Source organism: Falco peregrinus, chromosome 1 (assembly GCF_023634155.1).
Source record: "Falco peregrinus isolate bFalPer1 chromosome 1, bFalPer1.pri, whole genome shotgun sequence".
Lineage (NCBI taxonomy): Eukaryota > Metazoa > Chordata > Aves > Falconiformes > Falconidae > Falco > Falco peregrinus.
This window is the reverse complement of record NC_073721.1, coordinates 47,264,455-47,283,370: the sequence shown is the minus strand read 5'-3', so window position 1 is coordinate 47,283,370 and position 18,916 is coordinate 47,264,455. Positions and strand designations below refer to the sequence as shown.

The window sequence follows — 18,916 nt, the reverse complement described above, 5'->3', positions numbered from 1 at the left end:
GATACCTCGAGAAACAAGGCTAATGAATTTAACAAAATAATGCAGAGTATCTCCACACTAGAATTAAAGTGACATTCTGAATCAGAAACACTCAAATTAGAGGAAAATGAAGGTTAAGGGGTATACCAGTGAAACACAGAAAAAAGAATCTGCAGTTGCAGATTCTGTATTTCAGATCCATTTAAATACTTAAATATGAAAACTGTTAAAACTCTAAACTTCAAACTTATCCAAATGAACCATATCATAAACATTCTGCAATCCAGACATTTTCTGCAGCAAGAATTTCCTATCAACCTCTCATGTTATGCCATAAAACTGTATTAATGTTTAAGTGCCTGTTAAGAAATCTGGGCTTTTTATTACAGACTCATTTTTGAGATAGATCAATTCTCACGCAGCTAGAAAAGTTAGGAACACTTATTTAGAACATCTGTCAATCCCACATTCTCAAAGTCCAGTTAATTTTTTTTGTTTGCATGACAACCGTACACATTAAAAAAATGACATTATCTTTTAACACAGATGCACAAAAGCCTTGATGCAGGTGTATGAAATATACAGCAGCTATCCAAAGGCTAATTCACCAGCAATTAAAGGTGGTGGGTTTTTTTAACAAGAGTTACATCTCTCTCTGTGTACATCATGCAATTAATTGGTGGGAGAAGATGACAATCTTACTGACTCCCCATTAGTACTGTAGCTCCTTGAACTTTATGATATGAACAGAGTTGAAGGGAGGGTTGTTCTTGTCCCTCTCCATCTAACTGCTCTGCTCATGGAATTCACTTGCCATTCAGGCCATTGCTCCTTTTGCTTTAGCTTGCTCAACATGGTAATAAATCCCTGCCAGCCAGTACAGAAATAGCAGGCTTGGTGCTCAACCCATAAAGGCCATTTCTCTAGACAGCGCAACAAAGGGAGAGTTGTACCACATCCACAGCAGCTCTTTAGAGTTACTCCACTCCCATCAGCGTCGCCTGCTGCAAAGACAGCCTCTGAGAATAGCCTGGATGAGCCTTACCCCCTAAATAAATCTATGTGCTCAGCCCAAACTCTGCATAGGGCTTAACAGGGAGTTTCACCAGCCTCTCACATCACCAACCGTATCCCACGCATCTCCCGGACAGTGGCCCCTTTTCAACCTTGCCAATCCCTGACGGGACTCCCAGACACAGCAAGCTGTCCAGCACACCCACACACCTCAATGTCTTCTGGCCCAGTAAACCCACAACTCCCGATGTCCAGCAGCTCTGGCACGTCCACCAGCTCTGGAACACCCACACGATCCCGGTGCCTACTATCCAAGGCATCCCCCCACGCACCCCCGTTGGCCTCCATCCCCAGCACACCCACGCACATCCTAGTGCCCCCTCGCCCGGGCATGCCCACTGGCTCCTGCGCACACTTCCCAGTGCCCACAGACTCCCAGCGCTCCCGCATCCCAACGCCCGCCAGCCGCTGCGGGCCCGTAACCCCCCCGCGCCCCCAGGCCGCCGCGCCGGGGCCGGCTGTCAGCACCGCGGAGAGCTCCGCGCCGCGGGGATCAGCACCGCGGAGAGCTCCGCACCGGCGCTGTTCAGCACCGCGGAGAGCTCCGTGCCCCCCGCCCCCTCCCCCCCCGGTGGGGGTCCTCCCCGGAGCGGGGGTGTCCGCGTGTGTGCCAGGTACGTGTCCCCAGCCCCAGGTGTGTGTCCCCAGCCCCGGGGAGCGTGTGTCCCCAGGCATGTGGCTGTCTCCTTCCCCTGCTCCCGGTCTGTCCCCACGCCCCCGTCCCCCCCGTGCGCCCCGAACCTGTCGTCGCTCTGGAAGGTCTGGTCCCCCAGCAGCAGATCGCGGAAGCGGTACCGGGGCGGCAGAGGCAGCACCTCGGACTCCAGCTCCGTCATCTTCAGGGCGGCGATGTCCAGAATGACCCCGCTCTTGCAGCTCCCACCGCCGTCCCCGTCGCCGCAGCCGCCGGGCGACGAGAGCCTGCGGGAGAAAAGGGGGCAGCGGCAATGTTGGGGGGGGGGGGGGGGGGGGGGGGCGCCCTGCCCTGCCCTGCCCAACCCCGCCGCCCGCCCCGGCACCTCCTCCGGGGCCGGCCCCACGCAACCCGCACCCAGCACGCGCCGCCCGGCGCTGCCCCGAACCGCGCCCCCCGCGCCGGGAGAGGCTGGCAGCCCGCCGGCTGCGATTACATTGCGGGGCAGGCGGCGGTGCCCCCCCTGCAGAACGCTCCCCCCGGGGGCATGAGTGGCGAGGGGCTCTGCCGGCCTCAGGCGAAGGGCCGGCGGGGTGGGCTCGGCGCGGAGCGCGGTCCCTCGGAGCGCCCCGCAGCCCGCTGCACAGGGCAGCGCTGTGCACAGGACATTTGCTCTTCAGCAGGCGAAAAACGGAGAGCAAGAGGAGCCAATGGAGAAGCCCATTCGCCAGGAGAGAATAAAACCGCTCGCAAGATAGATGTACAGCTGACAACCCAGCCCAGATCCACCCCCAGCCTCCCCCCGCCTTCCCCGACAAAGAAAAGTACGGATGGGAGGCAGCCAAGGCAATGGCTCCACAACCGTGCTGGAAGCAGAAGCACAACCTTCTCTCTGGACTTAAATCATCTGAACAGCCCCAGTAATTAAACGAGAAACTGCAAACACTGATGAGTCAGTCATCTGTCCAGCTGCCAAGTGTCGTGGCCGGGAGGATAGATCACCCCTCCCTTGGCGTGCTGATGTCTCCGATCAAGGGACAGGGGGATTGCGATGCCTGGAAGAGACCCAAGGTGATTGCTTGGACAGACAGCTACATGCAGCCTGCCCAGCCACACAGGAAAGAGGTGAAACTCAACCAGCTCTCAACTACCGTTTCAGAGTGTTAAGAGCTTGTCTTAGGTCTCCTTTTTCAAACAACATTCACCAACCAGAACATGGGTACAACACTGCTCCCCACGTCAGCTAGAGCTACTGATTATAACAGATCAGGGTTAAGCTGAAACCTCCTTTCACAAGGCAACAAAGTCATTCCATGCTGTAAAGCCAGCATACAGACACACGGCAAGCTCACAAGTCCTGATTGTTTGGGTTCTGGCTTCACCAGTGAAAGCTATCAGTGCCATGACAGGAACTCCGATTTCATAAACCCTTTATGGAAAGTGGGAAGGAGAGGGAGAGCTTGGAAGAGGAGATGTGGTGCCTCTGCAGTGAGCTGATGCATTGTCCCTCACATGTAACTTTGGAGTGTGAAGCAGGCAAATCGCTGAAAGGCTTCAACTCCTGTCAGATGTACTTCCAAGGGTCTCACCCAAAGCCTCTCCAACCCACTCCTACCGCCTTCCCACAGCTTTGCCACCAGTACATGCTGCATAAGCTATATACAGGCAAAAGAGCTCCAGATTAATACTAAACTGGCAATAAGGAGCTTTTTTATTTGTATTTTTTAAATGTAGGGGCTTTGCCGCTGGCTGCAGAGATGTGATCTGAGGCTCCTCAGACTGTCTTCTACTTTTAACAACTCAAACCCCTGTAAATAAGTTCCCAGCTGACCAGGTTCCAAAGTCCTTATCAGCCATTGTTTCCGAGTTTCTGGAAGAGCAACCAGCATGCAAAATTTCTGCTGAACACAGCCCCAGAAGGCAACGCAGCTCACTGTCAGCGCTTCAGGTGATTTTCACTGATGATTTTTGCCACTGAATTCTCTACCCCCAGAGCTTTTCAATTCCTTTTAGCTGCCATATGCACACAGCAGCCAAGGCTCTGCACTGAGTAACGCATCTGTGCAGGGCCTTGGGCATCAGGGAGGTTATTCTGTGATATACATTGATCCAAAACATGGTCTTTAAGAGAAATCAAGCCAAACTCCTGTCAACTCAAGGACTCCTGCTGGATTGACTAATACAAACAGAATCTAGCTGACCATCTCTAGCTCCCATTGCAAAGGAGGATCTAACATTAACCTAATCACAAAAAACCCCACAGTTAAGTCTTTCCTCTTAGACCTCAACTATGATAAATTACACCAAAAGCACCGTTTCTCCAGGCCACTCCCAGCGAAGTTCCAGCCCAGTTGTGATTTCTTAATGCTATGAGGCCAGGACAGCAACTGGACTTTCAGAGATAGAAAATACAAATTCTTAAAAATCATCTACTTTCTTATTAAACAGCATACTTTAAAGCAGGGAGCCAGGTGCCTAACTCCAAACGTGGGTGATTATAATCGCATTTGAAGGAGACTGTAACACACAGCCATCTCCATTGATCATTAAATGCCTATTTGAAGGAGCATGTTGTTGCTTTCCCAGGGGAAAGGCCAAGTGCTACAGCTGCACGGCCACAGCCACACCGACTGCCATGTGGAAAGGGCATCTTTACACAGAGCTGCCAGCCTGTCTTGCACTCCACACAGCTCCCACTGCCTGAGGGCCAGGCAGGCAGGTCCACTGAAAGCTAAGGATGCTCAGAGCTATACACAACCATCCTCTTCAAATGTCAAACACTTGTCCTTGGGTTTTTTTAAACTCCACATGATTCTTTTCAAACCCAATTAGTCCATCTCTTTTGGCCTCAGCTCGTGGGTCAGATTAATGAAACAATGCAAATATTTACCACTGTCCTTCATTAGCGTTAAGAAATTATAGTAAAATCCAATTGTATCAGTACCTCTGGAAACACAGTTTCTGCTATGTATTTGCATCTGAGTTTTTTCTCCCATCTGCAGTAGCAGCTACATTTCGAACATACTCTTTTTTTATTCTCGCATATGAAATCATTCAGAATTTTAAAAATTTGGCACATTTGTTTATTCTGGATGAAAGTTCAGTAACACAAATATTGCATGCACCTATCTGATAAAGATGTCTATCAATTACACAGTGACTTTAAGATCTGTTGCACATCAGTGTCTTAGAAAAAAGTGCTCCTGCACACACTGCACAGAGATCTCCTGACATCGGCACAGAATTTGCAACCCTCCTCTCCGCCCAAACATAGGGATTCTGAGCTATAGAAATGCCACAGCAACCCGGCTACTTCTTCAAAGCAATAGTGGCATAAAATAAAAAATGCATGAACAAGCTTGTTTATTGCATAGTCTTCAAATACTACTGGGGGAAAAAAAAAATCCCAAAGTGGTTTATAGCTAAATACAGGACTGCAGCTTTATTTTTATCATCCCTTTCCTTCCTTCCTCCAGAACCATGTACCACTAAAAATGCACGCTGTAATCAGCATATGGAAACCTCAACACTATTCCACTTTCTCGCTACGACACCGTCTCTCCCCCAGCTTGGCCAGCTCCCCGGCAGCAATCAGCACGCCGGGAGGGGGACACCCTACTGCTCAGCCTCTTGGGAACACGGGAACGGGGATCAAGCCGAATGTGATTCAAACCAGATCTCCCCATTGATCTCTCCTACCATTAAACTGCAGCTAGATACAGTCACCATCCCAGCATTTAGCAAACACAACTGCCCCTTGGAGCATGCTCTAGCAGGAACCTCAGAGCTGCACCAACCTTGGGTTTCTTCAGCAAGCTTTCTCATGTGTGGGCTGGTCGCAATCACATTTTTCCCTTGCTGTATTTCCACCTGGGGCACACAGAAAAGCTGCACTGCTGCCAGCACCATCCTCCGAGACTGGGATTCCAGGCAGAAGACCAGTGACAGCCCACACATCTGCTTGTGTCAGCTGGGGCTATGCCTGGCCATGGGGGCTCTGCAATGTGCATGCCCTGTGGAGCTCACCAGAGGCTATCTGGGGTCCCAGTACCCAAGAGACAGCTTTGCTTCAGTTGGAACTCTACGGGCTTGCAGCTTGTTGCAATGTATTTTAGGGTTTTTGTTATTATTCTTGACTATATATGTCAAAGAAGAGGAAGGACGCAACCCAAGTTCCTCTTCTGCTTCCTTGCATGCTACACACCACAGAAACCACAGAGCATCCTCCTGCTTCCCACCACAAACCAACCCCAACCCACTCAGGGTCATCAACAGATCCCAGAATCCTACGTTCTGGTACCTGCATGACGCAAGTGCCCCAACCTGCCAGGCACCATCAGGAGCTCCAAAGCTCTCAGTGACACCCCCTTACTGAAGGCCTCCCCCGAGTGCCTTTCCCTTCCTCCTAGGGGCTGGGGTGTGCAAACAGCAGAAACAGCTGAACCTCCATTTGGGGCAAATTTTTGCATAGTCTACAGTCTAAATCCCTCCTCTCCCACTACTCCACGCTGTAAAAGGAGCCAGAGGTGTGAGGTCCTGCTGGCAGCTGTCTGTGCCAACTCCATCCTGTCTCCAGCAGGATCCCCAGGGAGTCTGGATGTGTAGCCAGGAGAGCAGGTACCTTGTGACCAAGCTCAACATCCCCCAGGCAAAGCCACTTTTCCTCAAGATTTGGTACCCAGCACGTACTGCAACACTGCAGCCAGCTGCTGCTATGCCTCCTGTCACCTCTAACAGGACAGAAAGGACAACCCCTGGCTGACAGCAATGGTGGCACGAGAGTTAGACGCAGGGTCTGACCTTTCTCTTGCTGTCTGAAAAGGCATAGGGCTGTGGTACAACTTCTTAGAGGCAAAGCCAGCCTGGCCATCACCATGGCGAGGCTAAATCCAGCTTTTTGGGCAGCAGACAGGCACTGGTGGGGCAGGAGCCCCCAGCTGCTCTTTGCTGGCCCAGATCCACCATAGGGCAGCAGCGTCTAGATTGTACTCAAGGGATGGGATACTTCTTACAAGGGCTTGCAGAGCCAGCCTGCCCCAGGGCAGCAAGGACCCTGCCATGTCTTCTCCTTGCCACAGCGTTTCACCAGCTGTGGCTGCAGAATCTGGCCCTGCATCCTTGGTCCACCAGCGAAGGTGAGCTCAGCTGCCGCCAGGCTCTCAGAGCCTATCTGGTGAACAAAGCCACACAGGAAATTCTGCTCTTTCTTTTTCTATATTTATTAAAACACACACAATCATCTTCTATTTGTTTCTCCTCCCACAGCTCTTATGGTTACCGGGTTACAGTTGTTCCCCTCCTCTCTTTTTGGTTTTTGGTTTTTTCCTCTGAGTGACTTCCCTGTGGGGTCTCCTAATGGCCCAAGTACGTGGGGAGACGCATGCTCGGTCTGCAGAGCTGGGCTGGAAGGCAGCCCCCTGCTCTGCACCAGTGACACACAACTGCTGCAGGCGTTGGCACTGCTGCCCAGATGGAGGAGAGGGCAAAGACCACGCAGGGAAGGAAAACAACAGATCTGCACACGCGTGGGCAAACACATGTGCAGGCTCGGTCCCATGACAGGCATCTCACGCACCATCACCCTTCCCCAGACAGCTCAGCAGCTTTCAGGGCAGGGTTTCCCTGCAGGGGTGTCCCTGTGGAAGAGTTGGGGTGCTCGTTTCAGGCACAGAGCTCTTCCTCTGCTACCCCCTCAGCAGCACACATTCTCTGTCCCTGGGAGCACCAGCTAACATCACTGTCGGTTATGTCTCAGCTTGACAGATGAAGAGCCCCAGATTCTTATCCCACCGTATCCTCTCTCTCCCCCAGAGGTCACACAGTGACCCAGTAATGCCGTTCATAGAGATCAGTAGTTCTGGAATGCAGATGATGTGTCCAGAGCCACGGGAGGGTCCTGTACCCTCCAGGTACCTCAATGACCTTCTGAGAGGAGCCGTGCTGGGGAGGAACGCCCACGCAGGCCGGGTGATAGGGTTTTCCCCCCTCCTGAATATAGCATTAAAAACATCTATTCCATTTTCAAAGCACAAATCCCATAACCAAGTGATAAATCATTGCAAACAGAATTGACTGCCGACCTTAACAAGAAACACAAATGCTGCCGGCTGCACGGGCAGAGCCTGCCCCTGCCACACCTACGTGGAACAACCACAGGAAAGGACCATTTATTGCAGGCAGCCCCACAGATGAAACCAGGGGGACAGGAATGATGAACTCATGAACTTGCAAAGTTACTCTCTGAAATTGTATGGAAAAAAGCTAAAAAGATCAGCACTAAAGCCCCAGGCACTAACACCCTGAGCTTGGTATGGAAAAGGGGAATCAGGGAAAGATGGGGGGGTCTATTTCTTTGAATAAGATCATTTTCTCTACTTCACAAACACTTCTGTGGCCACAAGCATCCACCTTCCATCTCACTTAGTTGTTTTGTCAGCTTCTTGTCACTTATATGATGGTCATGGATTTAATACTTTTTGATTCAAAGAGTTTAAAGTGCTCTGAGGGACATAAACAAGCCCATCATAACATCCAAGCCATCATTTCCAGATACTCTGAGCAGCTTTGGCCCAAATCATGTTTTGTGGGTACAACACCTGCAGAACACACATACACACACAGATGTACACACACAATATATGAAGCACTCAGTCTCCCAGATGAAACTCCTGCATCTAAATTTACATCTCCACAGACAGTCGGACTGCTCACATCAGGGGCTGCTGTTGGTCCAAACTTCTACAGAACTGCTGAGCCCCGTGACAAACCCATCCATCGTTTCACTTGCGACAAGCACAGGCAATTTAGCACCACAGGCCTCATGGAAAGATTAGCATTTTGTGTATTTCATGTTGAAAATTAACAGGAAGCATGAGTCAGTGCAAAGCTCCACAAGCCTTCCTCCCGCTGGCAATGCTATTTTCTAGAAGATATAAGTAGAAATTGTACCCTCCAGGTCCAGAGCCGTTTTTCTTATTAGACAACCCTGTATTAGCAATTCAGCCCCATGTCTCCCCATTCCCTTCTGACCTGATGCACGTGTATGCCTTGTACAACAGGACAAAACTCAGGGAAGGCAAAGCCCCGCTGAGAAACCTTTTCACTCCTCTCTGATCCCAACAGCAGCACATCAAGCAGACGAGTGGCACAGGCAGGCTCAGCTCCTCCAGCTCTGACAGCTGGGAGGCCAGTGAAGCCATCCATTGGTGGCCCTGCCAAGGGCAAGGGAGCCAGGAGGAGCAAGCCACAGCCAGCCCCTTCCTCAAGAGCATCCTGCAAGGAGGGCCTGGGCAGTGCTGGGGTGCTTCCAAAGGTAAACCAGTCATGGTGATGTCCCTGGTGACTGCAAAGCCTCAGTGACACTGGGAGGAAGGAGGGAGGGGAAGAACATCCTACACAGCCTTGGCTCCTGGCAGCTGGGGGGACTTGGTTCCTCTCCTCAAGGCTGGGCTGGGGCTGCCACATGGCCAGGTCTCATCCCTTGACGTGCACCTCGTTCTGCAGCACACTACCTTGATCCCAATGCCTTCCTGACACCCATCCCTGCGCTCCCGCTCCCTGTTCCTCTGCCAGAGGCACAGGTATGTGCCACGGTGGGGAGGGGACAGAGGGGACACCCACAGCCCTGGGAGCCCTTTCTACCTGTGCACCAAGCCTCCAGTTTCCCCCTCGCTATTTTACTTCTGGCATTGCATGTCCCATCCTTCCCTTTTGCAGAGGTTTGTGAGACAACTGCAACCATGTGGGATGAAGAACAGGCTGAAGATGGCAGGGGAGGGCTGATGGGGAGGAGGATGAGAAGCACAGGAGAAGGCATGCACCATGGGCCACCCACAGCAAGCCCAAACTCCCATCCCTTAGCAAGAGTGCATTGCAGACATTGATGCAATTCAAAAAACACCCCCCAACTTCTGGCAGCAAACAGGCTTCAGCCCCTCTCAAAGAACCTCCTGGAAGGAAAAGGCACTTGTCTCCTCATCCTTGCTTGGCAACATTAAGTAGTACCAAAAGAAAAAGCTGAAGAAAGTGCAGCGGCTAGTGGAGGGAACCAACCTGGGCTCCAGCTCCCAAGCCCACCAGCTTCCAGGCACCACTGAATTCTCAGGGGTTTTGATTTTGTGACCACTGTGTCTGTCACCCAGATGCCGGTGCCCAGGGCAGAGCAGGACACAGGACACTTGCAAATCGAGTGCAAGGCAGCTCGGATGATCACTTACAGCACAACAAGCCGACCCCTGCTTTCCTAAGGCCACAGCTCTGCCCCGACCCCAGTGTCCTTGGGCAAGGGTCCCCAGGGTCTCGCTCCTGCAGCCAGGAGGGCTCCTGCTGCAGGAGGATGGGCAGGACCTCCCTCGCTTGCCTTCCTCCAGAGGTGAAGATTCCCCACGGGAGGCAAACCACTGACACCAGGGATCTGCAGCCAAGGATAGGACAGGCACAACGCTCCAGCCAAGCTCTGCCTGCAGCCAGCCACCCAGCCCCACCCTTCCCTCCAGGGACAGGCTCAGGAGCACCCACAGCATCCTTCCCAGCATCTCGGCCATGCGCAGCCTCAGAAGGAGGGGAAAATCCAAAACACACTCAGCCTGCTGAGGCAAAGTCACTAACCCTGCTGGAAAACTCCTGACCCAGCAATCTTCAGGGCTATTTATGGATTAAAACATTAAAGTATACCTTCCTTGTAGGAGCTATATGCTGCGGAGCAAATTTCCCAGAGTACCCAGACCTTTCCCAGCAAAGGACACGATCCTTTTTTTCCATCACGGTGCTGGGTTTGCAAGGCAGCCTGGGAGCACGTGCAAGTTCATTTAAAAGCAGAATCATCCCCAATGCTCAGGAAATCAAGCAACCAGGACTCACGCTTGTGGAAGCAAGAAATGGTCCCTCACTGCGAGGCCCCATCAGTCTCACTGGGGACTTTGGAGGCTTGGCACACCAGATTCCCCTGGGAAACCACCCGGCCTTTAATGACAGGGTGCTGTTGCACACAGGGATAACACCAGGCTCATGATTCATGCCAACCAACTGTGAAAAATCTTAAACCTAAACAGATTATTAAGCTAAAAAGAGAGCAATTCACTTGTCACAGCCTCCAGCTCTGCTCCTGGAGCCAATAGCCAACCCTCTACTATTACCTGCTTAAGAAGGGGAATATAACTCCTACCAACACTACAGCAAGTCTCCACACCTCAGCCACTCCTCTATTCAAGGCCGTTTGGCATCGCCTCTCCCCGTGCAGCTACACTCGCTGCCCAGACTTACCCCTCGGCTGTCCCACGGGTCCCTGCTCCAGCAGCTGGCATCATGAGGAGGGTCAGAAAGCCAATTGGGTCTCACCCAGTTATAATTCTCCCCCAAGGACTCTTCTTAGTCCCCACAAATCCTAATGCTCCATCACAGCCTGGTTCCTGCTAGTGCACCCTTCTGCAGGCAATGGCAGCTTCTCCAGCCCAGGGGACAAGCTCACTTCTAGCAAAAGCAAGGTTTAAAAGTCCTTTGCCCTCCTGCTGTTGCCCAATCCGTTTTTTCCTGGGGCTTCCCCTCCCACATGGAGCTTACCTGGGACCAATGTCACCCTCTCCACCTTGGGAACCAGCCAAAATCCTCATTGTGGTAGATGGCTGGTTACAAGCAGGACAATGCTATTTGTTCCCAGCTCTCATCAGGATGAGCAAGGAGACGCTGTCAAGGCAGAGCTCATTACTCTCGAAAATCACTATTCACAGGAGCGGATCTGGTATCCCACCGCACACGATCCTGGCGGCGTCTCACTCCCCCTCACCCCAAGCTGTTATACCCTCTACCAAATTTGCCAGTGCCCAGTATTTTTCAGGCTCACGTCAAAAAAAGAAAAAGGCTGCGAGATCAGGAAAGTGCTAATTCTTGCTAATGATCTGCTGGGAAAATTCTCCTGCTACAAGCAGCTAGGGATGAAGCATGGAGAAGAAACTTCTCTGCGCTTCAGACCCCTGCAGAACACTCCCTTCTATTGAAAGCAAAAAATAATAGAGAGACGTGGGAGGAGGAAGAGTCTTTTCACACTGTTCAGGGATACAAAGACTTACAGAAATAAACCCAGAGAGGCAGGCTTGTCAACCCACCTGCCAGACCAGGACGCAACAGGACGAAGAGGGGGATGTCTCCTGCATTAGAAGACAGGAGACAAACAGGAGAACACTGAAACAAACATCTTCTGTGTGGTCCCACAAGGGTCTCTGTTATTCCAGGGATACAGAAGTGATCGCGATGACTGCAAATCACCCAGCATGCTCAAATATAAACCTGACTGTAAACAGCTGCGGGAGGATCTTGCAGCACTGACTGACCCAACGATAAAATGTCAGATGAAAATTAGCATCAATAAATTATCAAAAAAAATCAATAAAAAATTAGATCAGAGAAAAAAAAAAAACCAACCAACCAAACAACAAAAAACCTAACCCAAAAGGGGGCCAGGGAGGGGCAGGGAATCACCTTCCTGCACAAGCACTAGAAGTTCTGCAAATTAGCACTTAGAAAAGAGCCAAAGTCACACTAGACAACACCACAAAGCCAACAGCTGCCTGTCTGGGGTGGCCAAAACCCAAAATGTCAGCCGAGGCTGTTACACTACAGACACACCTACCACAGAGCCACACACACTTGTGGCTCCCCCTTCAGAGATGATACACATCAGATGCACAGAGAAGGGCAGAGATAACTATGGGGTTTAAAAGCGTTTTGTACAAGGAAAGACTCAATAGACCAGGAGGAGTCTTTAGCCTGGAAAGAGCTGTGATGAAAGGCAGGTGAAGTCAGAGTGGAGTACCAGGGAGCAAGCACATCACAAGAGCTGTAGGAACCCAGGGAAATCACAGGGCAGCAGGCTCAAAGGAAAAGCAGCATGTTTTCCCACAGAGCAGCTGCAGCACAGAATTCATACCCTTTTGCAGAGGCAGAAAGTATTGATGGGTTCAAGAGGGACCAGGTAAATGCCAGGGGAGGCATCCATCCATGCCTTCGAAGCACAACCTCCAGCTCAGGATCCCAGTCTGAGAGGCTGCAGCAGTACAGCTCTGGGAAGGGTTGCTCTGTCCCTGCCCTCTGTCCCTGTCACCGGCCACTGTCAAAGGACACCAGGCCAGAGGCACTTGTGCTCTTCGCCTTTTTTTATTCATAAGAAGGATGAATGAGATGTTCCACACTCCAGCACAGTTTGGCATGGATGCAAAAGAAACACTAACAGGCTCCAAAACAAATGGAGTTCAGCACTTGGGAACCAGGCGTGGAGGTCAGGGAGAGGTCGCTGATGGAGAATTGGGAGGATTCAAATAGATGCCGTAAATATTTTTGCAGAGCAGATAGAGCCCTGAGCGCAGGCAATGACCTACTTTGCTGTTCTCCAGCAAAGGGTGACACAGCCACGCCAGAACCCAACGGTATTTTCTAAGGAGGACATTCAGCATGTTGGGTCCTTTGTTAAATGGGATAGCGGGGGGGGGTCACAAAACCTCTTCCCACTGACCCAGGTGTGCTGGCAGGCACTCCCCTGTGGCGGTTTTTGCAGCACGACCTGCTGACAGCCCTGTTGAGCCCCCGATTGCAGCCTCCTGTCAGAGCCACATGCGTCCCTTTACTCATCAGCTGAGGAAAACAAGAGCAGAATTCCTTCTTATCTCTGCTCCATAAACACTCTGAAAACACAGGGTGTTTGGATCTGCAGTGTTAGGGTTCCTTGTTGCGGTTTCTCCTGGAACAGCGAGGCCAGGATCCCCACGGGCAGCCAGAGCAACAGTTGTTGCAATCCACAAGGCTGACTTTTTGGAAGCTGATAAATGTCTAAGCTAGTAATCTTGCCTGGAGGAACTGGTTATTAATTAGCTACAGAGTCTGGTTCAGCGTGAGCTCTGCCAAAGAAGCATCTTCCCATTCATCTCCGGAAAATGGAAAACATAGGAGAGAACAACAGGCTCTCAGCTGCAGGGACCATCCCTGTGCTCAACTGAGACATCCCATTTGATACATCTCCAGCAGGAGAAGCCATCCTGGGTCTGGATGAGTGTTCACACTGAGCAAGAATCCAGTTTCACCAAAGCTTTTTTCTTCTGTGTTTTGTTTTGGTTTGGGGTTGTTGGGGTTTTTTTTCATTCATATCCCTCACGGATTCAGAACAACTTTCCCAAGTTCTCTCATACAGACACAGCCCTGGGAAACCACTGACCACCTCGGGTTCAGCGAGGTCAGCAGGCAAACACCTGCCCTTGGACCCAGAGGCTTTGACCAGAAGGTGCCTATAGGCATTTTTAACCTTGCTGTGATTTCTAGGGTCTGAAAGTACCATCTGTCCTGGCTGCCCCATCAGGTGGGACTGAGGACAGACCCCACCACAGCACAGCCCCTACCAAACCAAGCCCCCTCTAGCTGGGGCTCCATAAGCACGCCCAGAGCTGCCATGCCAGCAGTGCTCACAGGTCTCTCTGGCTGCTGCTCTCCAGTCCCCAACCTCGGCTTTTCAAGCACTTGCACCAGAGCAGCTGCTTCAGCTGGGACCCACCTTCCCTCCATGTCCCACTCTCAAATCCATGCCAAGGTACCCAGATCTGCCTCGCTTGGCACAGGACATCTACCGTTTACTGCAAGTATAAACAGCAGCGCTGAACCAAAGCAGAGTGGCATCATCCAGCAGACAGCCAGACCTCCCCTAAGAGACACTAAAACCAGACACGAGAAAAGCAACATACGTCTAATGCAAAGATGTGATCTTCCTAAGCAGCTTCTCCAGGTATCATTGTGCATGCCTCCTCCTTCCATCTTTTTCTTCTTAAATAAGCCATAGTAGCTGGAGGTAGCGGATGGGAAAACCAAGTTTCTTCTCGCACGTCCCTGCTTCTCCCGCAGGCACCCGTACTTGTGCAGGATATTTTTGCATGAGTTCTTCCATATGGCTGCTCATCCATCACTGCTTCTTCCCAGAGTGCCCTTACATGGCCAAGGCAGAGGAAGCAGAGCTGCTGGCCGGAGGAAATCCTCTGTTCCCCTAAATGACCGACTTGCTCCTTGTACAAACATTTACTCAGATTTCCCACGAGGCAGGAAAGTAAAATTTAGGCTGTTTGTACCCTCTGGGTGCCAGAAATGTGTATATGCTCTACAAACATACTTTCAAGTGCTTTTACGGTTAACCCCTTGCTTTCCAACTGGAAGGGACTTACAGGACCATTGTCCCCTTGTAAAGAGGGCTAGGAGAAAGCACACAGACATTCACACACATGCCTCCACACTCAGGCAGCTGAGAAGATGGAATATCTCTTTAACAGCTTTTAAGCCATCTCTAGATTTGCTAAGCAAGGGGATAATAGAGGCCTCCATTTATTTTAACAGAGCCAGCTCAGCTGAGGTCCGCTTGAACATTTAACAGAAGGTACACTGAACGTGTTACACATCTTCCCTGCTCAGATGGATTCTGGTTCTCACATCCTTTGCACACACCTCTGGTTGCTGGTCTGCCATCGCACCTACAGCTATGAATGTATGCCTGCAAGAGCGGAGTGCAGGCAAGCTGAGGAGCCCACGGAGGACTCCTGAGCCCTTACCTCCCCGCAGAATCCTGCACCCATTAGACACAAACCTCACATCAGACACAGGCAGGGTGCTGCCTCCACAGCTCTTTCAACTGAACAGATGTAAAACTCACGGGAGGTGAGGAGGAAACTCGTACCAGGCAGAGGCTGAGCGATAGCAGGATGTTAAATGTGGATGATCACCCACTAAAAGGGGACGCGCACCTCCTAGTCCAAGAAGAGGAAACCAAACAGCAGATTAGCCAGTAAACCCCCTGGGATCATCTAATGGGGGAGACCGGTGCTTATTGCTCCCTGCTCCCACACATTTCTCTTTAGCCTGTTTGCAGCAGTCATTTTCTGCTGCTTCAGCTGAACACACTGAAAAAGTACATTAGAGACCCAGGCTGCTCCGAGCTGGGGCTGGGGGAAATGGGCAGCTGCAGGCAGAGCTGCCAAGTCCTGAGGGCTCCAGCCAGCTCGTTCAACATTTCTGGAAGGGCAGCAAATGCAGAGGCAGCAAGACAAGCCACGGAAAGCAATGGCATTTCAACCTCTCTGGAGCCAGAGGGGGTTAGAAACACATTGCGCTGTATCATAATAATTAGAAAGCAAAGCTCTTCTATTCAGATTGAAAGAGACAGACGAGAAAGACCTTTGGACAAAGATTTTGTTGTTGCGCATTAGATGAGGATAAATGACCCCGAGCAGTACTGCAGTGTAAGTAATAAGGAGCAATAATTGCTGTCTGAGCTGAGTAACTCATCATTTTCCCGTAAAGTTGGAGTCTAAACCCTCAGCAAGCTGCTGCCTCTAGCCTGACCCTCATCCCCCCACATGCAGAGACACACGCGATAACCTCCTCAAGGATATCACTTCTGCAAACACACCAAGTACAGCTGCAAAACAAGGAAATGGGGTTTGGTGAAGGCACTATGGCTCCACAGGCACCCTGGCACACCCAAGAAAACCAAAGGGTGCCCTCAGGAGTTGGGCAGTCCCGGTTCCTGAGGCACTGCGGTGCCCTGGTTGTGCTGGACACCGCACCTCTGACAGAGAGGACAGTGGGGGAAATGACGAGGGACTTAATCCCAAGAAGAAATATTCAAAGATTTTACCAGTTGTCCGGTCAGGGATTATGTACGGAAAGTTAAAGAGTTCACCAAACAGACTCCTTTTTCCATCTAGGCTTTTAGGAGTAAAAGATGGTCTCCCTAAATCCTAATCAGCAGATGTCAACATAGAAAACCCCAGCAGCCCGGCTTAGGGCACAAACCCAGCCAAGGTCCCTCACCTGCCAAGAGTTAATGGATACACACACTTCATTTGCTCATTTAAGGTGACATTTGATGGGTGTGACAGTCAGAAGAGCCACGCTGGTAAAAACAATGATATATATTATCAGGAATTATCAGGAAAAGCTGGGATACTTCAGCAATAAGCACTCGTCCCCGTGTAAGCCACGTCTGCTGCTGCCTGGGCACAAGAGTACAGTGGCACCGGGCCCCTGTGATCCCCTTGGAGCAGCTCTTGACTTCCACAGCCCCTCCCTTGTACTGGACATTATGACTTTGGCATAAAACCAGCGCAGAGCTGGCGCGCAGGCTGCGATGCGCCTAGGGAAATGCAGCCTTTTCGCCTGCATGCGTGCCAGTCCTCTGCCTTTGGGGTGGCTCAGCCAAACCAGCTCCTCCAAAACGCTGCCTGACCCACACCCCACAGAGCACAGCCTCGGTGGAGTGGCAGCATCGACCCTTTTCCATGAAGGATACAACTGGGAACAGCCTAGGGACCTCCGAGCATCCCTGTACCCAGGCAGCCTCCAACGACTCCACTCCCTCGGCGGTGTTGCCCAGAGGGGCGTTCGCAGGGGACCCCAGCCAGGCCTGGAAGTGTCACGCTAACTTTCTTCCAGGGGAAGAAAAGTGGGAATGCTGGTGGGGATCGGGGGGGGGGGGGGGGGGGGGGGGGGCGAGGGTCCTACCGGGCAGAGCCTGGCTCCCCCCGAAGGGTGCCGGTGGCTGCGCGGGGCTCTCCGGGAGGGGAGGGCAGGGGACCGGGGCGGGGGCAGGGGACCAGGACAGAGGGACGGCGGCGGGGGACGAGGGCGGGGGGACCGGGGCGGGGGGGGACGAGGGGAAAGGGACGGGGGACCGGGGCGGGGGAAGGGGGACCGGGGAAGGGGGACCAGGCTCCCCTCGGCTCCGCACGGGGCACCCTGCCGACCCCCCCAGCCCCCAGCTCGCCGCGACGGCGGCTCTGGCAGCCCCGGGGACATACCCCCGCCCCCCACGGCCCGACCCCCGCCGGCAGCCCCCGACCCCCCCCAGCCGCGTCCCACCGCCGGGTACCTGTGGGTGCTGCCATCGTCGTCGAGGAAGGAGCGGTTGGTGTAGCCCCCGGCCCCGCCGGCCGCCCTGCCCTCCGCCGGCCCCGCCGGCTTGTAGACCCCCTGCAGGCTCCGCTCCTCGCCCGCGAGCGGCATCGCCGCGGCGGCGGGGGGGCGCGGGGCGGCGCGGCGGAGCGCAGCATGGGCGCCACGCGCTGCCGGGGGCGCCGGCCGGGGGCTGCCGGCCGCGGGCAGAGCCACCGCCACCGCCACCGCCACGGCCACCGCCGCCGCCCATCACGGCAGCCCGCGGGCCGGCCGGGCGCTCCGCATGCCGCGGCCGAGGGGGGGGGGCGGGGGGGGGAGGCTGGGGGCAGCAACAGGTGCCGCGGGTATGCGGGGCTGGGGGCGCCGCACCGGGCGGGGGCGGGGGGGTCCTGCCCTGGGCGCACCGGCGGAGCGGCGCCGCCCGCTCCCCCCCCGCGCTGCCCGCCGGGACGCCACCTCGCTGCGCCCCCCCCCGCGCCGGCCGGGCCCCCCGCCCCGCCGCTGCCCCACGGCGCCCCCTGCCGGCCCAGCCGGGCCCTGCCCGCACCCTGCCCCGCGGGGCTCGGCCTGCCTGGGCTTTCCTTTTAAAAATTGTTTCTTTGTAAAATTTTTTTCTTTTAATTTTATTTTATTTTATTATATTATATTCTGATTTATTCTATTCTATTCTGATTTATTCTATTCTGATTTATTCTATTGTATTCTGGTTTATTTCATTCTATTCTGCTTTATTTTATTTTATTCTAATTTATTCTATTTTAATTTATTCTATTCTATTTTTTTGCTAGCTGGGTAAATATTTGTGTTGGGCACTGTGCCCTGGGGCTGTGCCCCAGCAAACAGGCTGGCCCAGCTCCCACCTGCCAGGCCACCCCAGTGCCACGTTGATCTTTGGGGGTCTCTGCTGCAATAACATGGCCCCACTGCAGGAGCAGCCCCACCACAGGGACATCCTGGGAAGGAGCCAGCCACCTCCCCAAAGGGTTAACAGGAGGGGGTCCAGGGGGCCCCCGGGTTCAGCCCCACGGGTGCCACCTGCCAGGAGCCAGGTCTGCCACCATGCAGCCCAAAGCACCCCACAGCTGCGACCCCCCTTGGGGGGCCAGATGTGAGCAGAGCACACGCCACTTCTCTTTTGCTTTTTTTTTTATTTATTTCTCTTCCAAAGACCCCCCTGGGGCACAGGCGCCGGGGGGGGTCACCTTGGGGCCGATCTGCAAGACCCCAGGGCTGCATGGATGAGCAGAGATGCCCAGCATCTCTGGCATCGAGGACAGCTCAGCAAAAAGCCCCCTCCCACAACCAGCTCTCCCC

At 53.1% G+C, this 18,916-nt stretch overlaps 1 protein-coding gene across 6 annotated transcripts in view; it reads right to left on the bottom strand.

The window, feature by feature from the left end:
- Window positions 1-18,066, bottom strand: part of KCNT1 (potassium sodium-activated channel subfamily T member 1) — a 90,948-nt gene extending 72,882 nt beyond the window's left edge. For 5 of the 6 annotated variants that reach the window (XR_008746920.1, XM_055802559.1, XM_055802579.1 and 2 more), the window contains exons 1-2: window positions 17,577-18,066; window positions 1,795-1,974 (exon numbers count right to left, since the gene is read on the bottom strand). Coding sequence is in view for 5 of the 6 variants with exons in the window: in XM_055802559.1 (XP_055658534.1) it covers window positions 1,795-1,974; window positions 17,577-17,710 (314 nt within the window). In the remaining variant the exon portion in view is untranslated. Of the gene's footprint in view, window positions 1-1,794; window positions 1,975-14,406; window positions 14,649-17,576 lie in introns of those variants that run through there. The other variant, XM_055802598.1, reaches the window with a different exon arrangement.
- Window positions 18,067-18,916: the final 850 nt, after the last annotated feature.